Below are 16,383 nucleotides of genomic sequence, written 5' to 3'. Positions count from 1 at the left end.
TACAAAATTGGTCTGACTGAACCATCCGGTTTCGGTACCATGAAAAGGTTTGAATAGTAACCCACGTTGTGCATATGAGGTGGAACTGGAACAGTGACCTCTGACTTTTACAATTTCCGGATAGCTTCCTGTAGGACAATTCTGTCTGTCAGTAAAGCTGGCAAGCCTGATTTGAAGAATCGGTGAGGTGGGAGATCTTGAAACTCCAGTCTGTACCCCTGGGACACAATATCCAGTACCCAGGGATCCAGGCCGAACGACACCCAGATGTGGCTGAAACGTCTGAGTCTCGCCCTCACCAGCCCGTCCTTCAGGCTGTGTAGTCCACCGTCATGCTGAGGATTTTGAGGTACCACAAGCAGGTTTCTGGTCCTGGGAGCCTGCAGGAGCAGGCTTCTTGGATTTTGCCTGACCACCTCTAAAGAAGGTGGTAGGAGGCTTGAACTTTTTTGTCTTAGCGGTCCAAAAGGCCGATGAAGAAAAGGGTTTCTTTGTAGAAGACGTAGCTGAGGGAAGAAATGGTGACTTACTCGCGGTTGCTGTGGAAATCCACACATCCAATGCTTCCCCAAATAGAGCCTGACCTGTGTAGGGTAGGTTCTCCACACTTCTCCTGTATTCCGGGTATGCAGACCAATGGCGTAGCCAGAGTCCCCTGCGAGCTGAGACAGACATGGAAGATATCCTTGCAGTCAGCGTATCCTGGTCCTTCATGGACTCCACCATGAACCCCGCAGAATCCTGTTACGTAAAAATAATTCGATGTCACTTCTATCCGTTGAATCCAAATCCTCTAGTAACGTGCCTGACCACTTTACTATAGCTTTAGAGATCCATGCGCAGGCAATAGTAGGCCTAAGCGCCACCCCTGAAGCAGTGTATATGGATTTGAGCGTAGTTTCAATCTTACAATCAGCCGGTTCTTTTAACGCAGTAGATCTAGGGACAGGTAAAACCACCTTTTTCAACAGTCTGGAAACAGATGTGTCAACTATGGGTGGGTTTTCCCATTTTTTCTATCTTCCTCAGGGAAGGGAAAAGCAACCAGAATCCTTTTTGGAAGCATTAATTTTTTTTCTCCGTGTTTTTCCAGGATTTTTCAAATAAAGCGTTTAATCCTTTAGACGCAGGGAAGGTTAGCAAGGCTTTCTTATTGTCTATGCAGTAAGCCTCCTCAACCTGCTCACGTGTTGTGTCAGTAATATTTAACACATCTCTAATGGCCTCAATCATTAGCTGCACCCCCTCTGCACATCCCCATCACCGTCTGCCCTGTCAGAATCGGTATCCATGTCATTTTCCATAATCTGGGCAAGTGCACGTTTCTAAGGTTATATGTGTCACAACTGAGGGCCTGAGCTGACGGAAGGCAGCCTCAATTGTAGGGGCTGAGATGTACCGGAACCTGGGAGGTTGTATCAGACCCCTGGACATGTAAGTAACATGAAGAGTAACCGCCCGAAGGCGTGACCACGACAACTTGAGTAAAAGTCAATGATATTTATTTATGACAAACTCCATGCATCACAGTAGCAGTAAAAAGAAACCTAAAAATCAGCAGAGAAATAATAATACAGTTCCTGGGTACTACAGGGTGGCAGGGGCCACATAGCTCTGGTGGTATGAGACAGTTCTTCTTATCTGCAAGTTGGAAAGTCCTTACCAGGCTCAACTGTAGCAATGAGGAAAGCCCAGGGTCGTACCAGCTGGTGTTCCAGGGAAAGCTGGACTGCTGTAAATAAAATGCTGCTGTGGGTACTGGTTAGAACCAGACAGATGTTGGCACGGAGTGGATACTGGCTGGAACCAGTTAAATAATAAATAAAGCTTGAGAGCGATGCAATATAGATGAAATGTAGAATTTGAGAGCGGAGAAATAATAATACCGGTGGAGAGTGGTAAACTGCAGAAAGGACACCGGCCCTTTAAGAGAAGCTGTACACTGCTGGAAGCTGGGCTGGAAGCAGGTGATGCTGTAGCTGGAAGCAGGTGAGTCCAGAATGGATCGGAGAGTCAGGCTACACCGCAGATGGAATGCTGGTGCGGGTCTCTATAGCAGAAGTCTGGAGACAGGAGCTGGAACCTGGAAGACAATCACAGGAGAGAGACAAACTGGAACTAGGTTTGACAACCAAAGCACTGACGCCTTCCTTGCTCAGGCACAACCTATTTATACCTGCAGCAAGGAAGGCATTGGCTAGGCAATTATGCAAATTAATAATACTGACAAGAGATTGGTAGAAATGATCAGCTGACAGAATCCAAGATGGCTGCGCCCATGCAGACACTTGGAGGGAAGTTTGGTTTGTAATCCATGTGGTCTGGAAAACAGTAATGGCGGCGCCGGCCATCGGAGACAGGAGACGCCAGGCTGACAGGTGCACATCCAACCACGCGGACACAGCGGAGGCCGCGGCTGACGTAATCGCCACTCTGAATGTAGAAGTTCAGGGACGGCGGCGGAGGCCGCGGGAGACGCCATGCCAGATGTATAAGGCGTTACTGTGACAGCGTCCAGAGAGACAGGAGAGGATGAGGGAATGTGCACATCAGGATAACAGATGGGATCCGGTCCTGGAGCGCTGAGCCAGCCTTAGGAGGCATCTGATGGGTAAGAAATGGCGTCCAGATACCCGGATCGTGACAGCACCCCCCCCCCCCCCTTTAGGAGTGGCCCCAGGACACTTCTTTGGCTTTTGAGGAAACTTGGAATGGAATCTCTGGACCAAGGCAGGAGCATGGACATCAGAAGCATTGGTCCATGAACGTTCCTCAGGGCCATAATCCTTCCAGTCAATAAGATACTGAAGTTGACCGTAACGGTGACGTGAGTCCAGGATCTTGGCCACTTCATACTCAACGCCTCGTTGAGTTTGGACTTTCGGAGTTGGAGGAAGTGAGGAATGAAACCGATTCAAGATTAGCGGTTTCAACAGGGAAACATGGAATGTCCTGGGTATTTTTAAGAAGGGAGGCAACTGGAGTCTGTAAGCAACAGGATTGATGACTTGATCAATTTTAAAAGGACCGATGTAGCGAGGTGCAAACTTCATACTGGGAACTCTTAACCTCAAATTCTTCGTGGATAACCATACCCGATCACCCACCTTGAGAGCAGGAACTGCTCGACGCTTCTTATCCGCAAACTTCTTGTACCTGAACGATGCCTTGAGCAGAGCTGATCGTACGCTCTTCCAGATATTGGCAAACTGATGCAAGGTGATATCCACTGCGGGAACAGAAGTTGCTGGAAGCAGTTGGAACTCAGGGACTTTAGGGTGGAATCCAAAGTTGGTGAATAATGGTGTTGAAGAAGATGAAGAAGGATACTGGTTGTTATGACAGAACTCGGCCCAGGGAAGTAATTGAACCCAGTCATCTTGAGAGGAGGACACATAGATGCGGAAGAAGGACTCCAAGTCCTGATTCACCCTCTCAGTTTGACCATTGGTCTGAGGATGGTAAGCCGTGAAAAACTTTAGCTTGACTTGGAGGACTTGACATAAACTTCGCCAGAATTTTGCTGTGAATTGAACTCCTCGATCTGAGATTTCTTCTGGAAGACCGTGGAGTCGGAAGATCTCTTGTATGAATACTTGAGCCAACTTGGAAGCTGACGGAAGACCGGTGAGAGGAATGAAGTGTGCCATCTTGGTGAACCGGTCAACTACCACCCAGATGGTATTGAACTTGTTGCACATGGGCAAATCTGTAATAAAATCCATCGACAAATGGGTCCATGGTCGACGGGGAACAGATAGTGGAACCAGTTGCCCCGCAGGCGACTGGCGGGATACTTTATGTTGAGCACACTTTGGGCAAGATGCAATAAACTCCAAAACGTCCTTTTTCAGAGTTGGCCACCAATAGGACCTAGAGATAAACTCCAGGGTTTTTTGGATACCTGTATGTCCGGCAAAACGGGAAGCATGGCCCCAATGCATGAGCTTCTTCCTTAGTGTCGGCTTCACAAAACTTTTCCCTGATGGGGGCGTAGAGTCCATCCCTACCGTGGAGAATGCCAACGGATTTATAATAGGATGCTTGTCTGAAGACTCTGACTCATTTTCTTGCTCCCATGAGCGGGAAAGGGCATCGGCCTTGCGATTCTGAGAGCCCGGACAGAACTGGAGTTTAAAGTCGAACCTGGAAAAGAAAAGTGCCCATCTGGCCTGACGAGCGTTGAGACATTGTGCGCCTTTTAGATATAGAAGGTTCTTGTGGTCTGTAAGGATGGTGATTGAATTAGAAGCTCCCTCCAACAGATATCTCCACTCCTCTAGAGCGAGCTTGATGGCTAGCAACTCCTGGTCGCCAATGGCATAGTTGCGCTCCGCTGGGGAGAACTTCCGGGAGAAGAAACTGCAAGGATGTAAATAGCCATCTTTAGCCCTCTGAGATAACACCGCTCCTACTCCAACGGAGGAGGCATCCACCTCTAAGATGAAAGGAGAGTCGATGTCAGGCTGTTTCAGGACAGGCGCATAGATGAACCTCTGTTTTAAAAGATGAAAAGCTTGCATGGCTTCTTCAGACCACTTGGACGGGTTAGCACCCTTCTTGGTGAAAGCAGTAATAGGCGCCACAATGGTGGAAAAGTCTCGTATAAACTTTCGGTAATAATTGGCGAACCCTAAGAACCTCTGGACCCCTTTGAGGGTTAAGGGTACCGGCCAATTCTGGATTGCTTGTAGTTTCTCAGGATCCATCTCTAGTCCGGAACCGGACACAATGTACCCTAGAAACGGAATGGACTTGACTTCAAAGACGCATTTCTCTAATTTGCAGTAGAGATGATTGACACGGAGACGGGACAGAACCTCCTTTACCCAAAAACGATGTTCCTCTAAATTGTTGGCAAAAATGAGGATATCATCTAGATAGACCACGACATGACGGTATAGAATGTCTCTGAAGATCTCATTGACGAAATGCTGGAAGACAGCTGGAGCATTGCTCAATCCGAAGGGCATGACGAGGTACTCATAATGTCCGTCACGGGTGTTAAATGCGGTCTTCCACTCGTCACCCTCACGGATCCGGATGAGATTGTATGCACCTCTCAAGTCCAGCTTTGTAAAGATGGTAGCTCCGCTAACTCTGTCAAAGAGCTCAGTAATCAGGGGTAAAGGATAGCGGTTCTTGATGGTAATGTCGTTCAATCAATTGTAGGATTGTGAAGACGGAGCCATGGAAGGCCCAGGACCACAGGATGTGTGGCTCTTGGAACCACTAAAAGTGAAATAAGTTCGGAATGAAGAACTCCCACTCTCAGACGAACTGGTAGAGTCCTTAGAGAAATAACTGTATCAAAAATGTTACTGCCATCCACGGCAGTTAAGGAAATGGAGGAAGGAAGTCTCTCGGTGGGTAGGGACCACCGTTTAACATAGGCTTCGGTAATAAAGTTCCCAGCTGCTCCGGAATCCAGGAGGGCAATGACGTTCTGATAACGTTGAGCAACTTGAAGCGAGACTGGGAGATTACAATCTTGAGGAGATGGAGAGGAGATCATTACTCCTAGCCGGCCCTCTCCTTGGCGAGCTAGGATTTGGAGTTTCCCGGACGTTTGGGACAGGCATTAATGGTGTGAGACGGAGCTGCACAATACAGACAGAGAGACTCGGAGAGACGTCTTCGGCGCTCAGCAGGAGTTAAACGGGAACGGCCAATTTGCATGGGCTCATCTTTAGTTGGTGACAGTTGGCGAGGAGGAGGAGCAGAAGATTTTGGAGCAGATGATCTTCCACGCTCAGTTGCTCTCTCTCTGAACCGTAAGTCAACTTTCGTACAAAGTGAGATTAGCTCATCTAACTTGGAGGGTAAGTCTCTGGTAGCTAACTCATCTTTAATACGCTCAGATAAACCATGCCAGAATGCAGCATACAGGGCCTCGTCGTTCCATGCCAGTTCGGATGCCAGGATCTGGAACTGTATAAGATATTGTCCTACAGTACGTGATCCCTGGCGTAAACGGAGAATCTCAGACGAAGCTGAAGTTACCCGGCCTGGCTCGTCGAAGATGCGCCTGAATGTTGACACGAATGCAGTGTAAGAAGATAACAGGGTGTCGGACCTCTCCCATAACGGTGATGCCCAGTCAAGGGCTGAGCCACTGAGAAGAGAAATGATGTAGGCAATTTTTGTACGGTCACTGGGAAAATTGCCAGGTTGTAGCTCAAACTGAATCTCACACTGGTTGAGAAATCCCCTGCAGAATCTTGGAGATCCGTCAAATTTTGCTGGCGTTGGAAGATGAAGACGTGGAGCAGAAACGGGTAAGGTGGGTGGGGTTATAGTTGGAGTCACTGTGGTTGACGCCCCAGATGCGCCTGATCCACGGAGAGTTATCTGAATCCCATCCAGCCGAGTAGAGAGATCCTGGAGACAGCGGATGATGTGGCCCTGTGCAGCCTCCTGATGTTTAAGTCGGGCTGCCAGTTCTTGCATCGGCCTGGCCGCTTGATCCTGGTCTCCGGCTGGATTCATTAGGTCAGTGCTTACTGTCACAACTGAGGGCCTGAGCTGACGGAAGGCAGCCTCAGTTGTAGGGGCTGAGATGTACCGGAACCTGGGAGGTTGTATCAGACCCCTGGACATGTAAGTAACATGAAGAGTAACCGCCCGAAGGCGTGACCACGACAACTTGAGTAAAAGTCAATGATATTTATTTATGACAAACTCCATGCATCACAGCAGCAGTAAAAAGAAACATAAAAATCAGCAGAGAAATAATACAGTTCCTGGGTACTACAGGGTGGCAGGGGCCACAGAGCTCTGGTGGTATGAGACAGTTCTTCTTATCTGCAAGTTGGAAAGTCCTTACCAGGCTCAACTGTAGCAATGAGGAAAGCCCAGGGTCGTACCAGCTGGTGTTCCAGGGAAAGCTGGACTGCTGTAAATAAAATGCTGCTGTGGGTACTGGTTAGAACCAGACAGATGTTGGCACGGAGTGGATACTGGCTGGAACCAGTTAAATAATAAATAAAGCTTGAGAGCGATGCAATATAGATGAAATGTAGAATTTGAGAGCGGAGAAATAATAATACCGGTGGAGAGTGGTAAACTGCAGAAAGGACACCGGCCCTTTAAGAGAAGCTGTACACTGCTGGAAGCTGGGCTGGAAGCAGGTGATGTTGTAGCTGGAAACAGGTGAGTCCAGAATGGATCAGAGAGTCAGGCTACACCGCAGATGGAATGCTGGTGCGGGTCTCTATAGCAGAAGTCTGGAGACAGGAGCTGGAACCTGGAAGACAATCACAGGAGAGAGACAAACTGGAACTAGGTTTGACAACCAAAGCACTGACGCCTTCCTTGCTCAGGCACAACCTATTTATACCTGCAGCAAGGAAGGCATTGGCTAGGCAATTATGCAAATTAATAATACTGACAAGAGATTGGTAGAAATGATCAGCTGACAGAATCCAAGATGGCTGCGCCCATGCAGACACTTGGAGGGAAGTTTGGTTTGTAATCCATGTGGTCTGGAAAACAGTAATGGCGGCGCCGGCCATCGGAGACAGGAGACGCCAGGCTGAAGGTGCACATCCAACCACGCGGACACAGCGGAGGCCGCGGCTGACGTAATCGCCACTCTGAATGCAGAAGCTCAGGGACGGCGGCGGAGGCCGCGGGAGACGCCATGCCAGATGTATAAGGCGTTACTGTGACAGCGTCCAGAGAGACAGGAGAGGATGAGGGAATGTGCACATCAGGATAACAGATGGGATCCGGTCCTGGAGCGCTGAGCCAGCCTTAGGAGGCATCTGATGGGTAAGAAATGGCGTCCAGATACCCGGATCGTGACAATATGCTAGTTTTTTTTTAATGAATAGGAACAGAACCTGACCAAACTGCCATAGACATCTTTAAAACCTGCGTTTCAGTCCCAGTATGAGCTACCCTAGTAGATTTGAGAGATCATACCCTTAATAGAGGTTAACCACTCAGGCTCATTAATAGGGATCTGAGACAAAACATTACATTCCTGTGTACACGGAATGGATTCCTCCTGAGAGGAAATGTCCTCTGCAGCATAAGACACAGAGTCCCTAGACATAGCTATGTGAGACAACAACACCCACACACACACCAGGAAATGTCAGACACAGTTTCCCCCCAAGTATGCCTCAGAGAAACAGAGATTGGAGCAAACCCACACACAGCGCTTCCCTAGGTAGATATAACACAACTACCTTGCGCTTACTGTGTACCTTAATAGACTACACAGTATTTACACAGCCCCCCCCCCCCCCCCCTTCTACAACCCCCTGGTACTGCACAGGATAGCTGGAATTGCTTGGAGGGACAGCTCTCCCTGTCAGCGTCTCTTTACAGTATCTGCAGGCAGGAAAATGGCGCTGAACGCTGCTGGGCCCGCTCTGAGGAGAAGCCCAGCCCCCTGAACATGGCGCTTCCCGCTCTCCAGTTCTTTAAACTGGCTTGAGGAATTTGTGCTGGCAGCGTTACCTAGGTCCCTGACAGCCTTGGTACCAGAGTAGGGAATAGTCACTGGCTCAGGGCGCCCCTCACAGTGCCGCACTATTTACCGCTGAGCCTCTGGAGTGCAGTTAATACTGCGCTCCCACCCTTTTGCCGCCATCTTCACACTGGCTCCCCGCTTGCTATGGGGGCTGAAACCTCACTTGCCACCGGAATCTTCTGGCTCTGTTAGGGGGTGGCGGCAGTACTGCGGGAGTGAGCGGTCGCCTGGGGCAGCTAACGATCATCACCCTCAGGAGCTCAGTGTCCTGTCAGCGGTGATAGTGGCTCGAACCCCGCAGGGCGGACACTACTCCCCCCCTAAGTCCCACGAAGCAGGGAGGCTGTTGCCAGCAGCCTCCCTGTGCCTAAACTACTCTTAGAAAAAAATAAAACTACAGAAGCTCCCCTAGCTGTGACCGACTCTTCCGGGCACATTTTCTAAACGGAGTCTGGTAGGAGGGGCATAGAGGGAGAAGCCAGCCCACACTCTCAAACTTTTAAAGTGCCAATGGCTCCTAGTGAACCCGTCTATACTCCATGGTACTAATGTGGACCCCAGCATCCTCTAGGACGTAAGAGAAAAAAGCAAACTCTAATGGATTCAGGACCTTTCCAACATACTGTTTATGGAATGCAATGTTACTTTTTGGGATGTTGAAAAATATGTGTGTTGAAATAAGTATAACTTGTGTAATTAAATGAATGGTGGGTCTCTATATTTCAGAATCATAAATTACTTCGAATAATATAAAAAAATATTCCTAACACCTGCATGTTCAAATTTTACTTTACGTAACTATTGTATGAATAAAGTTATCTACACAGCAGGCATGATTATACAGTATTATAACACTATATTGTGACTGATCCTCTCCTGCGCTGACTATTCTGTACACTGTCCTGTGACTGATCCTCTCCTGCGCTGACTATTCTGTACACTGTCCTGTGACTGATCCTCTCCTGCGCTGACTATTCTGTACACTGTCCTGTGACTGATCCTCTCCTGCGCTGACTATTCTGTTACACTGTCCTGTGACTGAGCCTCTCCTGCGCTGACTATTCTGTACACTGTCCTGTGACTGATCCTCTCCTGCGCTGACTATTCTGTTACACTGTCCTGTGACTGAGCCTCTCCTGCGCTGACTATTCTGTACACTGTCCTTTGACTGAGCCTCTCCTGCGCTGACTATTCTGTACACTGTCCTGTGACTGATCCTCTCCTGCGCTGACTATTCTGTACACTGTCCTGTGACTGATCCTCTCCTGCGCTGACTATTCTGTACACTGTCCTGTGACTGATCCTCTCCTGCGCTGAGTATTCTGTACACTGTCCTGTGACTGACCCTCTCCTGCGCTGACTATTCTGTACACTGTCCTGTGACTGATCCTCTCCTGCGCTGACTATACTGTACACCGTCCTGTGACTGATCCTCTCCTGCGCTGACTATTCTGTACACTGTCCTGTGACTGATTCTCTCCTGCGCTGACTATTCTGTACACTGTCCTGTGACTGATCCTCTCCTGCGCTGACTATTCTGTACACTGTCCTGTGACTGATCCTCTCCTGCGCTGACTATTCTGTACACTGTCCTGTGACTGATCCTCTCCTGCGCTGACTATTCTGTACTGTCCTGTGACTGATCCTCTCCTGCGCTGACTATTCTGTACACTGTCCTGTGACTGATCCTCTACTGCGCTGACTATTCTGTACACTGTCCTGTGACTGATCCCCTCCTGTGCTGACTATTCTGTACGCTGTCCTGTGACTGATCCTCTCCTGCGCTGACTATTCTGTACACTGTCCTGTGACTGATCCTCTCCTGCGCTGACTATTCTGTACACTGTCCTGTGACTGATCCTCTCCTGCGCTGACTATTCTGTACACTGTCCTGTGACTGATCCTCTCCTGCGCTGACTATTCTATACTGTCCTGTGACTGATCCTCTCCTGCGCTGACTATTCTGTTACACTGTCCTGTGACTGATCCTCTCCTGCGCTGACTATTCTGTACACTGTCCTGTGACTGATCCTCTCCTGCGCTGACTATTCTCTTACACTGTCCTGTGACTGATCCCCTCCTGCGCTGACTATTCTGTACACTGTCCTGTGACTGATCCTCTCCTGCGCTGACTATTCTGTACACTGTCCTGTGACTGATCCTCTCCTGCGCTGACTATTCTGTACACTGTCCTGTGACTGACCCTCTCCTGCGCTGACTATTCTGTACACTGTCCTGTGACTGATCCTCTCCTGCGCTGACTATTCTCTTACACTGTCCTGTGACTGATCCCCTCCTGCGCTGACTATTCTGTACACTGTCCTGTGACTGATCCTCTCCTGCGCTGACTATTCTGTACACTGTCCTGTGACTGATCCTCTCCTGCGCTGACTATTCTGTACACTGTCCTGTGACTGACCCTCTCCTGCGCTGACTATTCTGTACATTGTCCTGTGACTGATCCTCTCCTGCGCTGACTATTCTGTACACTGTCCTGTGACTGATCCTCTCCTGCGCTGACTATTCTGTACACTGTCCTGTGACTGATCCTCTCCTGCGCTGACTATTCTGTACACTGTCCTGTGACTGATCCTCTCCTGCGCTGACTATTCTGTACACTGTCCTGTGACTGATCCTCTCCTGCGCTGACTATTCTCTTACACTGTCCTGTGACTGATCCTCTCCTGCTCTGACTATTCTATACACTGTCCTGTGACTGATCCTCTCCTGCGCTGACTATTCTGTACACTGTCCTGTGACTGATCCTCTCCTGCGCTGACTATTCTGTACTGTCCTGTGACTGATCCTCTCCTGCGCTGACTATTCTGTACACTGTCCTGTGACTGATCCTCTCCTGCGCTGACTATTCTATACACTGTCCTGTGACTGATTCTCTCCTGCGCTGACTATTCTGTACACTGTCCTGTGACTGATCCCCTCCTGCGCTGACTATTCTGTACACTGTCCTGTGACTGATCCTCTCCTGCGCTGACTATTCTGTACACTGTCCTGTGACTGATCCTCTCCTGCGCTGACTATTCTGTACACTGTCCTGTGACTGATTCTCTCCTGCGCTGACTATTCTGTACACTGTCCTGTGACTGAGCCTCTCCTGCGCTGACTATTCTGTTACACTGTCCTGTGACTGAGCCTCTCCTGCGCTGACTATTCTGTACACTGTCCTGTGACTGATCCTCTCCTGCGCTGACTATTCTGTACACTGTCCTGTGACTGATCCTCTCCTGCGCTGACTATTCTGTACACTGTCCTGTGACTGATCCTCTCCTGCGCTGACTATTCTGTACACTGTCCTGTGACTGATCCTCTCCTGCGCTGACTATTCTGTACACTGTCCTGTGACTGATCCTCTCCTGCGCAGACTATTCTGTACACTGTCCTGTGACTGATCCTCTCCTGCGCTGACTATTCTGTACACTGTCCTGTGACTGATCCTCTCCTGCGCTGAGTATTCTGTACACTGTCCTGTGACTGATCCTCTCCTGCGCTGACTATTCTGTTACACTGTCCTGTTACTGAGCCTCTCCTGCGCTGACTATTCTGTACACTGTCCTGTGACTGATCCTCTCCTGCGCTGACTATTCTGTACACTGTCCCGTGACTGATCCTCTCCTGCGCTGACTATTCTATACACTGTCCTGTGACTGATCCTCTCCTGCGCTGACTATTCTGTACACTGTCCTGTGACTGATCCTCTCCTGCGCTGACTATTCTGTACTGTCCTGTGACTGATCCTCTCCTGCGCTGACTATTCTGTACTGTCCTGTGACTGATCCTCTCCTGCGCTGACTATTCTGTACACTGTCCTGTGACTGATCCTCTCCTGCGCTGACTATTCTGTACACTGTCCTGTGACTGATCCTCTCCTGCGCTGACTATTCTGTACACTGTCCTGTGACTGATCCTCTCCTGCGCTGACTATTCTGTACACTGTCCTGTGACTGATCCTCTCCTGCGCTGACTATTCTGTACACTGTCCTGTGACTGAGCCTCTCCTGCGCTGACTATTCTGTACACTGTCCTGTGACTGATCCTCTCCTGCGCTGACTATTCTGTTACACTGTCCTGTGACTGATCCTCTCCTGCGCTGACTATTCTGTACACTGTCCTGTGACTGAGCCTCTCCTGCGCTGACTATTCTGTACACTGTCCTGTGACTGAGCCTCTCCTGCGCTGACTATTCTGTACACTGTCCTGTGACTGATCCTCTCCTGCGCTGACTATTCTGTACACTGTCCTGTGACTGAGCCTCTCCTGCGCTGACTATTCTGTACACTGTCCTGTGACTGAGCCTCTCCTGCGCTGACTATTCTGTACACTGTCCTGTGACTGAGCCTCTCCTGCGCTGACTATTCTGTACACTGTCCTGTGACTGAGCCTCTCCTGCGCTGACTATTCTGTACACTGTCCTGTGACTGATCCTCTCCTGCGCTGACTATTCTGTACACTGTCCTGTGACTGATCCTCTCCTGCGCTGACTATTCTGTACACTGTCCTGTGACTGATCCTCTCCTGCGCTGACTATTCTGTACACTGTCCTGTGACTGATCCTCTCCTGCGCTGACTAATTTGTACACTGTCCTGTGACTGATCCTCTCCTGCGCTGACTATTCTGTACACTGTCCTGTGACGGATCCTCTCCTGCTCTGACTATTCTGTACACTGTCCTGTGACTGATCCTCTCCTGCGCTGACTATTCTGTACACTGTCCTGTGACTGATCCTCTCCTGCGCTGACTATTCTGTACACTGTCCTGTGACTGATCCTCTCCTGCGCTGACTATTCTGTTACACTGTCCTGTGACTGATCCTCTCCTGCGCTGAGTATTCTGTACACTGTCCTGTGACTGATCCTCTCCTGCGCTGACTATTCTGTACACTGTCCTGTGACTGATCCCCTCCTGCGCTGACTATTCTGTTACACTGTCCTGTGACTGATCCTCTCCTGCGCTGACTATTCTGTACACTGTCCTGTGACTGATCCTCTCCTGCGCTGACTATTCTGTACACTGTCCTGTGACTGATCCTCTCCTGCGCTGACTATTCTGTTACACTGTCCTGTGACTGATCCTCTCCTGCGCTGACTATTCTGTACACTGTCCTGTGACTGATCCTCTCCTGCGCTGACTATTCTGTACACTGTCCTGTGACTGATCCTCTCCTGCGCTGACTATTCTGTACACTGTCCTGTGACTGATCCTCTCCTGCGCTGACTATTCTGTACACTGTCCTGTGACTGATCCTCTCCTGCGCTGACTATTCTGTACACTGTCCTGTGACTGATCCTCTCCTGCGCTGACTATTCTGTACACTGTCCTGTGACTGATCCTCTCCTGCGCTGACTATTCTGTACACTGTCCTGTGACTGATCCTCTCCTGCGCTGACTATTCTGTACACTGTCCTGTGACTGATCCTCTCCTGCGCTGACTATTCTGTACACTGTCCTGTGACTGATCCTCTCCTGTGCTGACTATTCTGTACACTGTCCTGTGACTGATCCTCTCCTGCGCTGACTATTCTGTACACTGTCCTGTGACTGATCCTCTCCTGCGCTGACTATTCTGTACACTGTCCTGTGACTGATCCTCTCCTGCGCTGACTATTCTGTACACTGTCCTGTGACTGATCCTCTCCTGCTCTGACTATTCTGTACACTGTCCTGTGACTGATCCCCTCCTGCGCTGACTATTCTGTACACTGTCCTGTGACTGATCCTCTCCTGCGCTGACTATTCTGTACACTGTCCTGTGACTGATCCTCTCCTGCGCTGACTATTCTGTACACTGTCCTGTGACTGAGCCTCTCCTGCGCTGACTATTCTGTACTGTCCTGTGACTGAGCCTCTCCTGCGCTGACTATTCTGTACACTGTCCTGTGATTGATCCTCTCCTGTGCTGACTATTCTGTACACTGTCCTTTGACTGATCCTCTCCTGCGCTGACTATTCTATACACTGTCCTGTGACTGAGCCTCTCCTGCGCTGACTATTCTGTACACTGTCCTTTGACTGATCCTCTCCTGCGCTGACTATTCTATACACTGTCCTGTGACTGAGCCTCTCCTGTACTGACTATTCTGTACACTGTCCTGTGACTGAGCCTCTCCTGCGCTGACTATTCTGTACACTGTCCTGTGACTGAGCCTCTCCTGCGCTGACTATTCTGTACACTGTCCTGTGACTGAGCCTCTCCTGCGCTGACTATTCTGTACACTGTCCTGTGACTGAGCCTCTCCTGCGCTGACTATTCTGTACACTGTCCTGTGACTGATTCTCTCCTGTGCTGACTATTCTGTACACTGTCCTGTGACTGATTCTCTCCTGTACTGACTATTCTGTACACTGTCCTGTGACTGAGCCTCTCCTGCGCTGACTATTCTGTACACTGTCCTGTGACTGATCCCCTCCTGCGCTGACTATTCTGTACACTGTCCTGTGACTGATCCTCTCCTGCGCTGACTATTCTGTACACTGTCCTGTGACTGATCCTCTCCTGTGCTGACTATTCTGTACACTGTCCTGTGACTGATCCTCTCCTGCGCTGACTATTCTGTACACTGTCCTGTGACTGAGCCTCTCCTGCGCTGACTATTCTGTACACTGACCTGTGACTGATCCTCTCCTGCGCTGACTATTCTGTACACTGTCCTGTGACTGATTCTCTCCTGCGCTGACTATTCTGTACACTGTCCTGTGACTGAGCCTCTCCTGCGCTGACTATTCTGTACACTGTCCTGTGACTGATCCTCTCCTGCGCAGACTATTCTGTTACACTGTCCTGTGACTGATCCTCTCCTGCGCTGACTATTCTGTACACTGTCCTGTGACTGAGCCTCTCCTGCGCTGACTATTCTGTACACTGTCCTGTGACTGATCCCCTCCTGCGCTGACTATTCTGTACACTATCCTGTGACTGATCCTCTCCTGCGCTGACTATTCTGTACACTGTCCTGTGACTGATCCTCTCCTGCGCTGACTATTCTGTACACTGTCCTGTGACTGATCCTCTCCTGCGCTGACTATTCTGTACACTGTCCTGTGACTGATCCTCTCCTGCGCTGACTAATCTGTACTGTCCTGTGACTGATCCTCTCCTGCGCTGACTATACTGTACACTGTCCTGTGACTGATCCTCTCCTGCGCTGACTATTCTGTACTGTCCTGTGACTGATCCTCTCCTGCGCTGACTATTCTGTACACTGTCCTGTGACTGATCCTCTCCTGCGCTGACTATTCTGTTACACTGTCCTGTTACTGATCCTCTCCTGCGCTGACTATTCTGTACACTGTCCCGTGACTGATCCTCTCCTGCGCTGACTATTCTATACACTGTCCTGTGACTGATCCTCTCCTGCGCTGACTATTCTGTACACTGTCCTGTGACTGATCCTCTCCTGTGCTGACTATTCTGTACACTGTCCTGTGACTGATCCTCTCCTGCGCTGACTATTCTGTACACTGTCCTGTGACTGATCCTCTCCTGCGCTGACTATTCTGTACACTGTCCTGTGACTGAGCCTCTCCTGTACTGACTATTCTGTACACTGTCCTGTGACTGAGCCTCTCCTGTACTGACTATTCTTCACATTGTGCTTCAGGCTAGAGCTGAAATGTGAAGGCCTCTTCCGCTGCCAAAAGACTGGAATTCAATTCCTGGTGAAACATCCAGTGACTATCGAATATAACCTGGAATCCTGGCATGATCACTTGACTGGAATACAGTGGGATAGCTATGAGGTTGTGGGTCCTCTATTCAACATAAAAACAGATGACCCTTTTGCGGTGTCAGCAGTGTACCTACCTCATTATTTGTGTATAGCAGGTAAGTCACAATGTAATGTAAGCTATTGTATGTCAAAGTAGTAGCGTATGTCTGTAAAATGTT

General features: G+C 49.5%; 1 protein-coding gene across 1 annotated transcript in view; it reads left to right on the top strand.

The window, feature by feature from the left end:
- Positions 1-16,383, top strand: part of LOC134943919 (NACHT, LRR and PYD domains-containing protein 1a-like) — a 330,645-nt gene that overhangs the window by 162,192 nt on the left and 152,070 nt on the right. The window contains exon 7 of the mRNA XM_063932485.1: positions 16,097-16,320. Coding sequence (XP_063788555.1) covers positions 16,097-16,320 — 224 coding nt within the window. The remainder of the gene's footprint in view (positions 1-16,096; positions 16,321-16,383) is intronic.

Source organism: Pseudophryne corroboree, chromosome 7, assembly GCF_028390025.1.
Source record: "Pseudophryne corroboree isolate aPseCor3 chromosome 7, aPseCor3.hap2, whole genome shotgun sequence".
In the NCBI taxonomy this organism is placed as follows: Eukaryota; Metazoa; Chordata; class Amphibia; order Anura; family Myobatrachidae; genus Pseudophryne; species Pseudophryne corroboree.
Note: the sequence above shows the minus strand (reverse complement) of the source record. Positions and strands in the feature narration are given on the sequence as shown.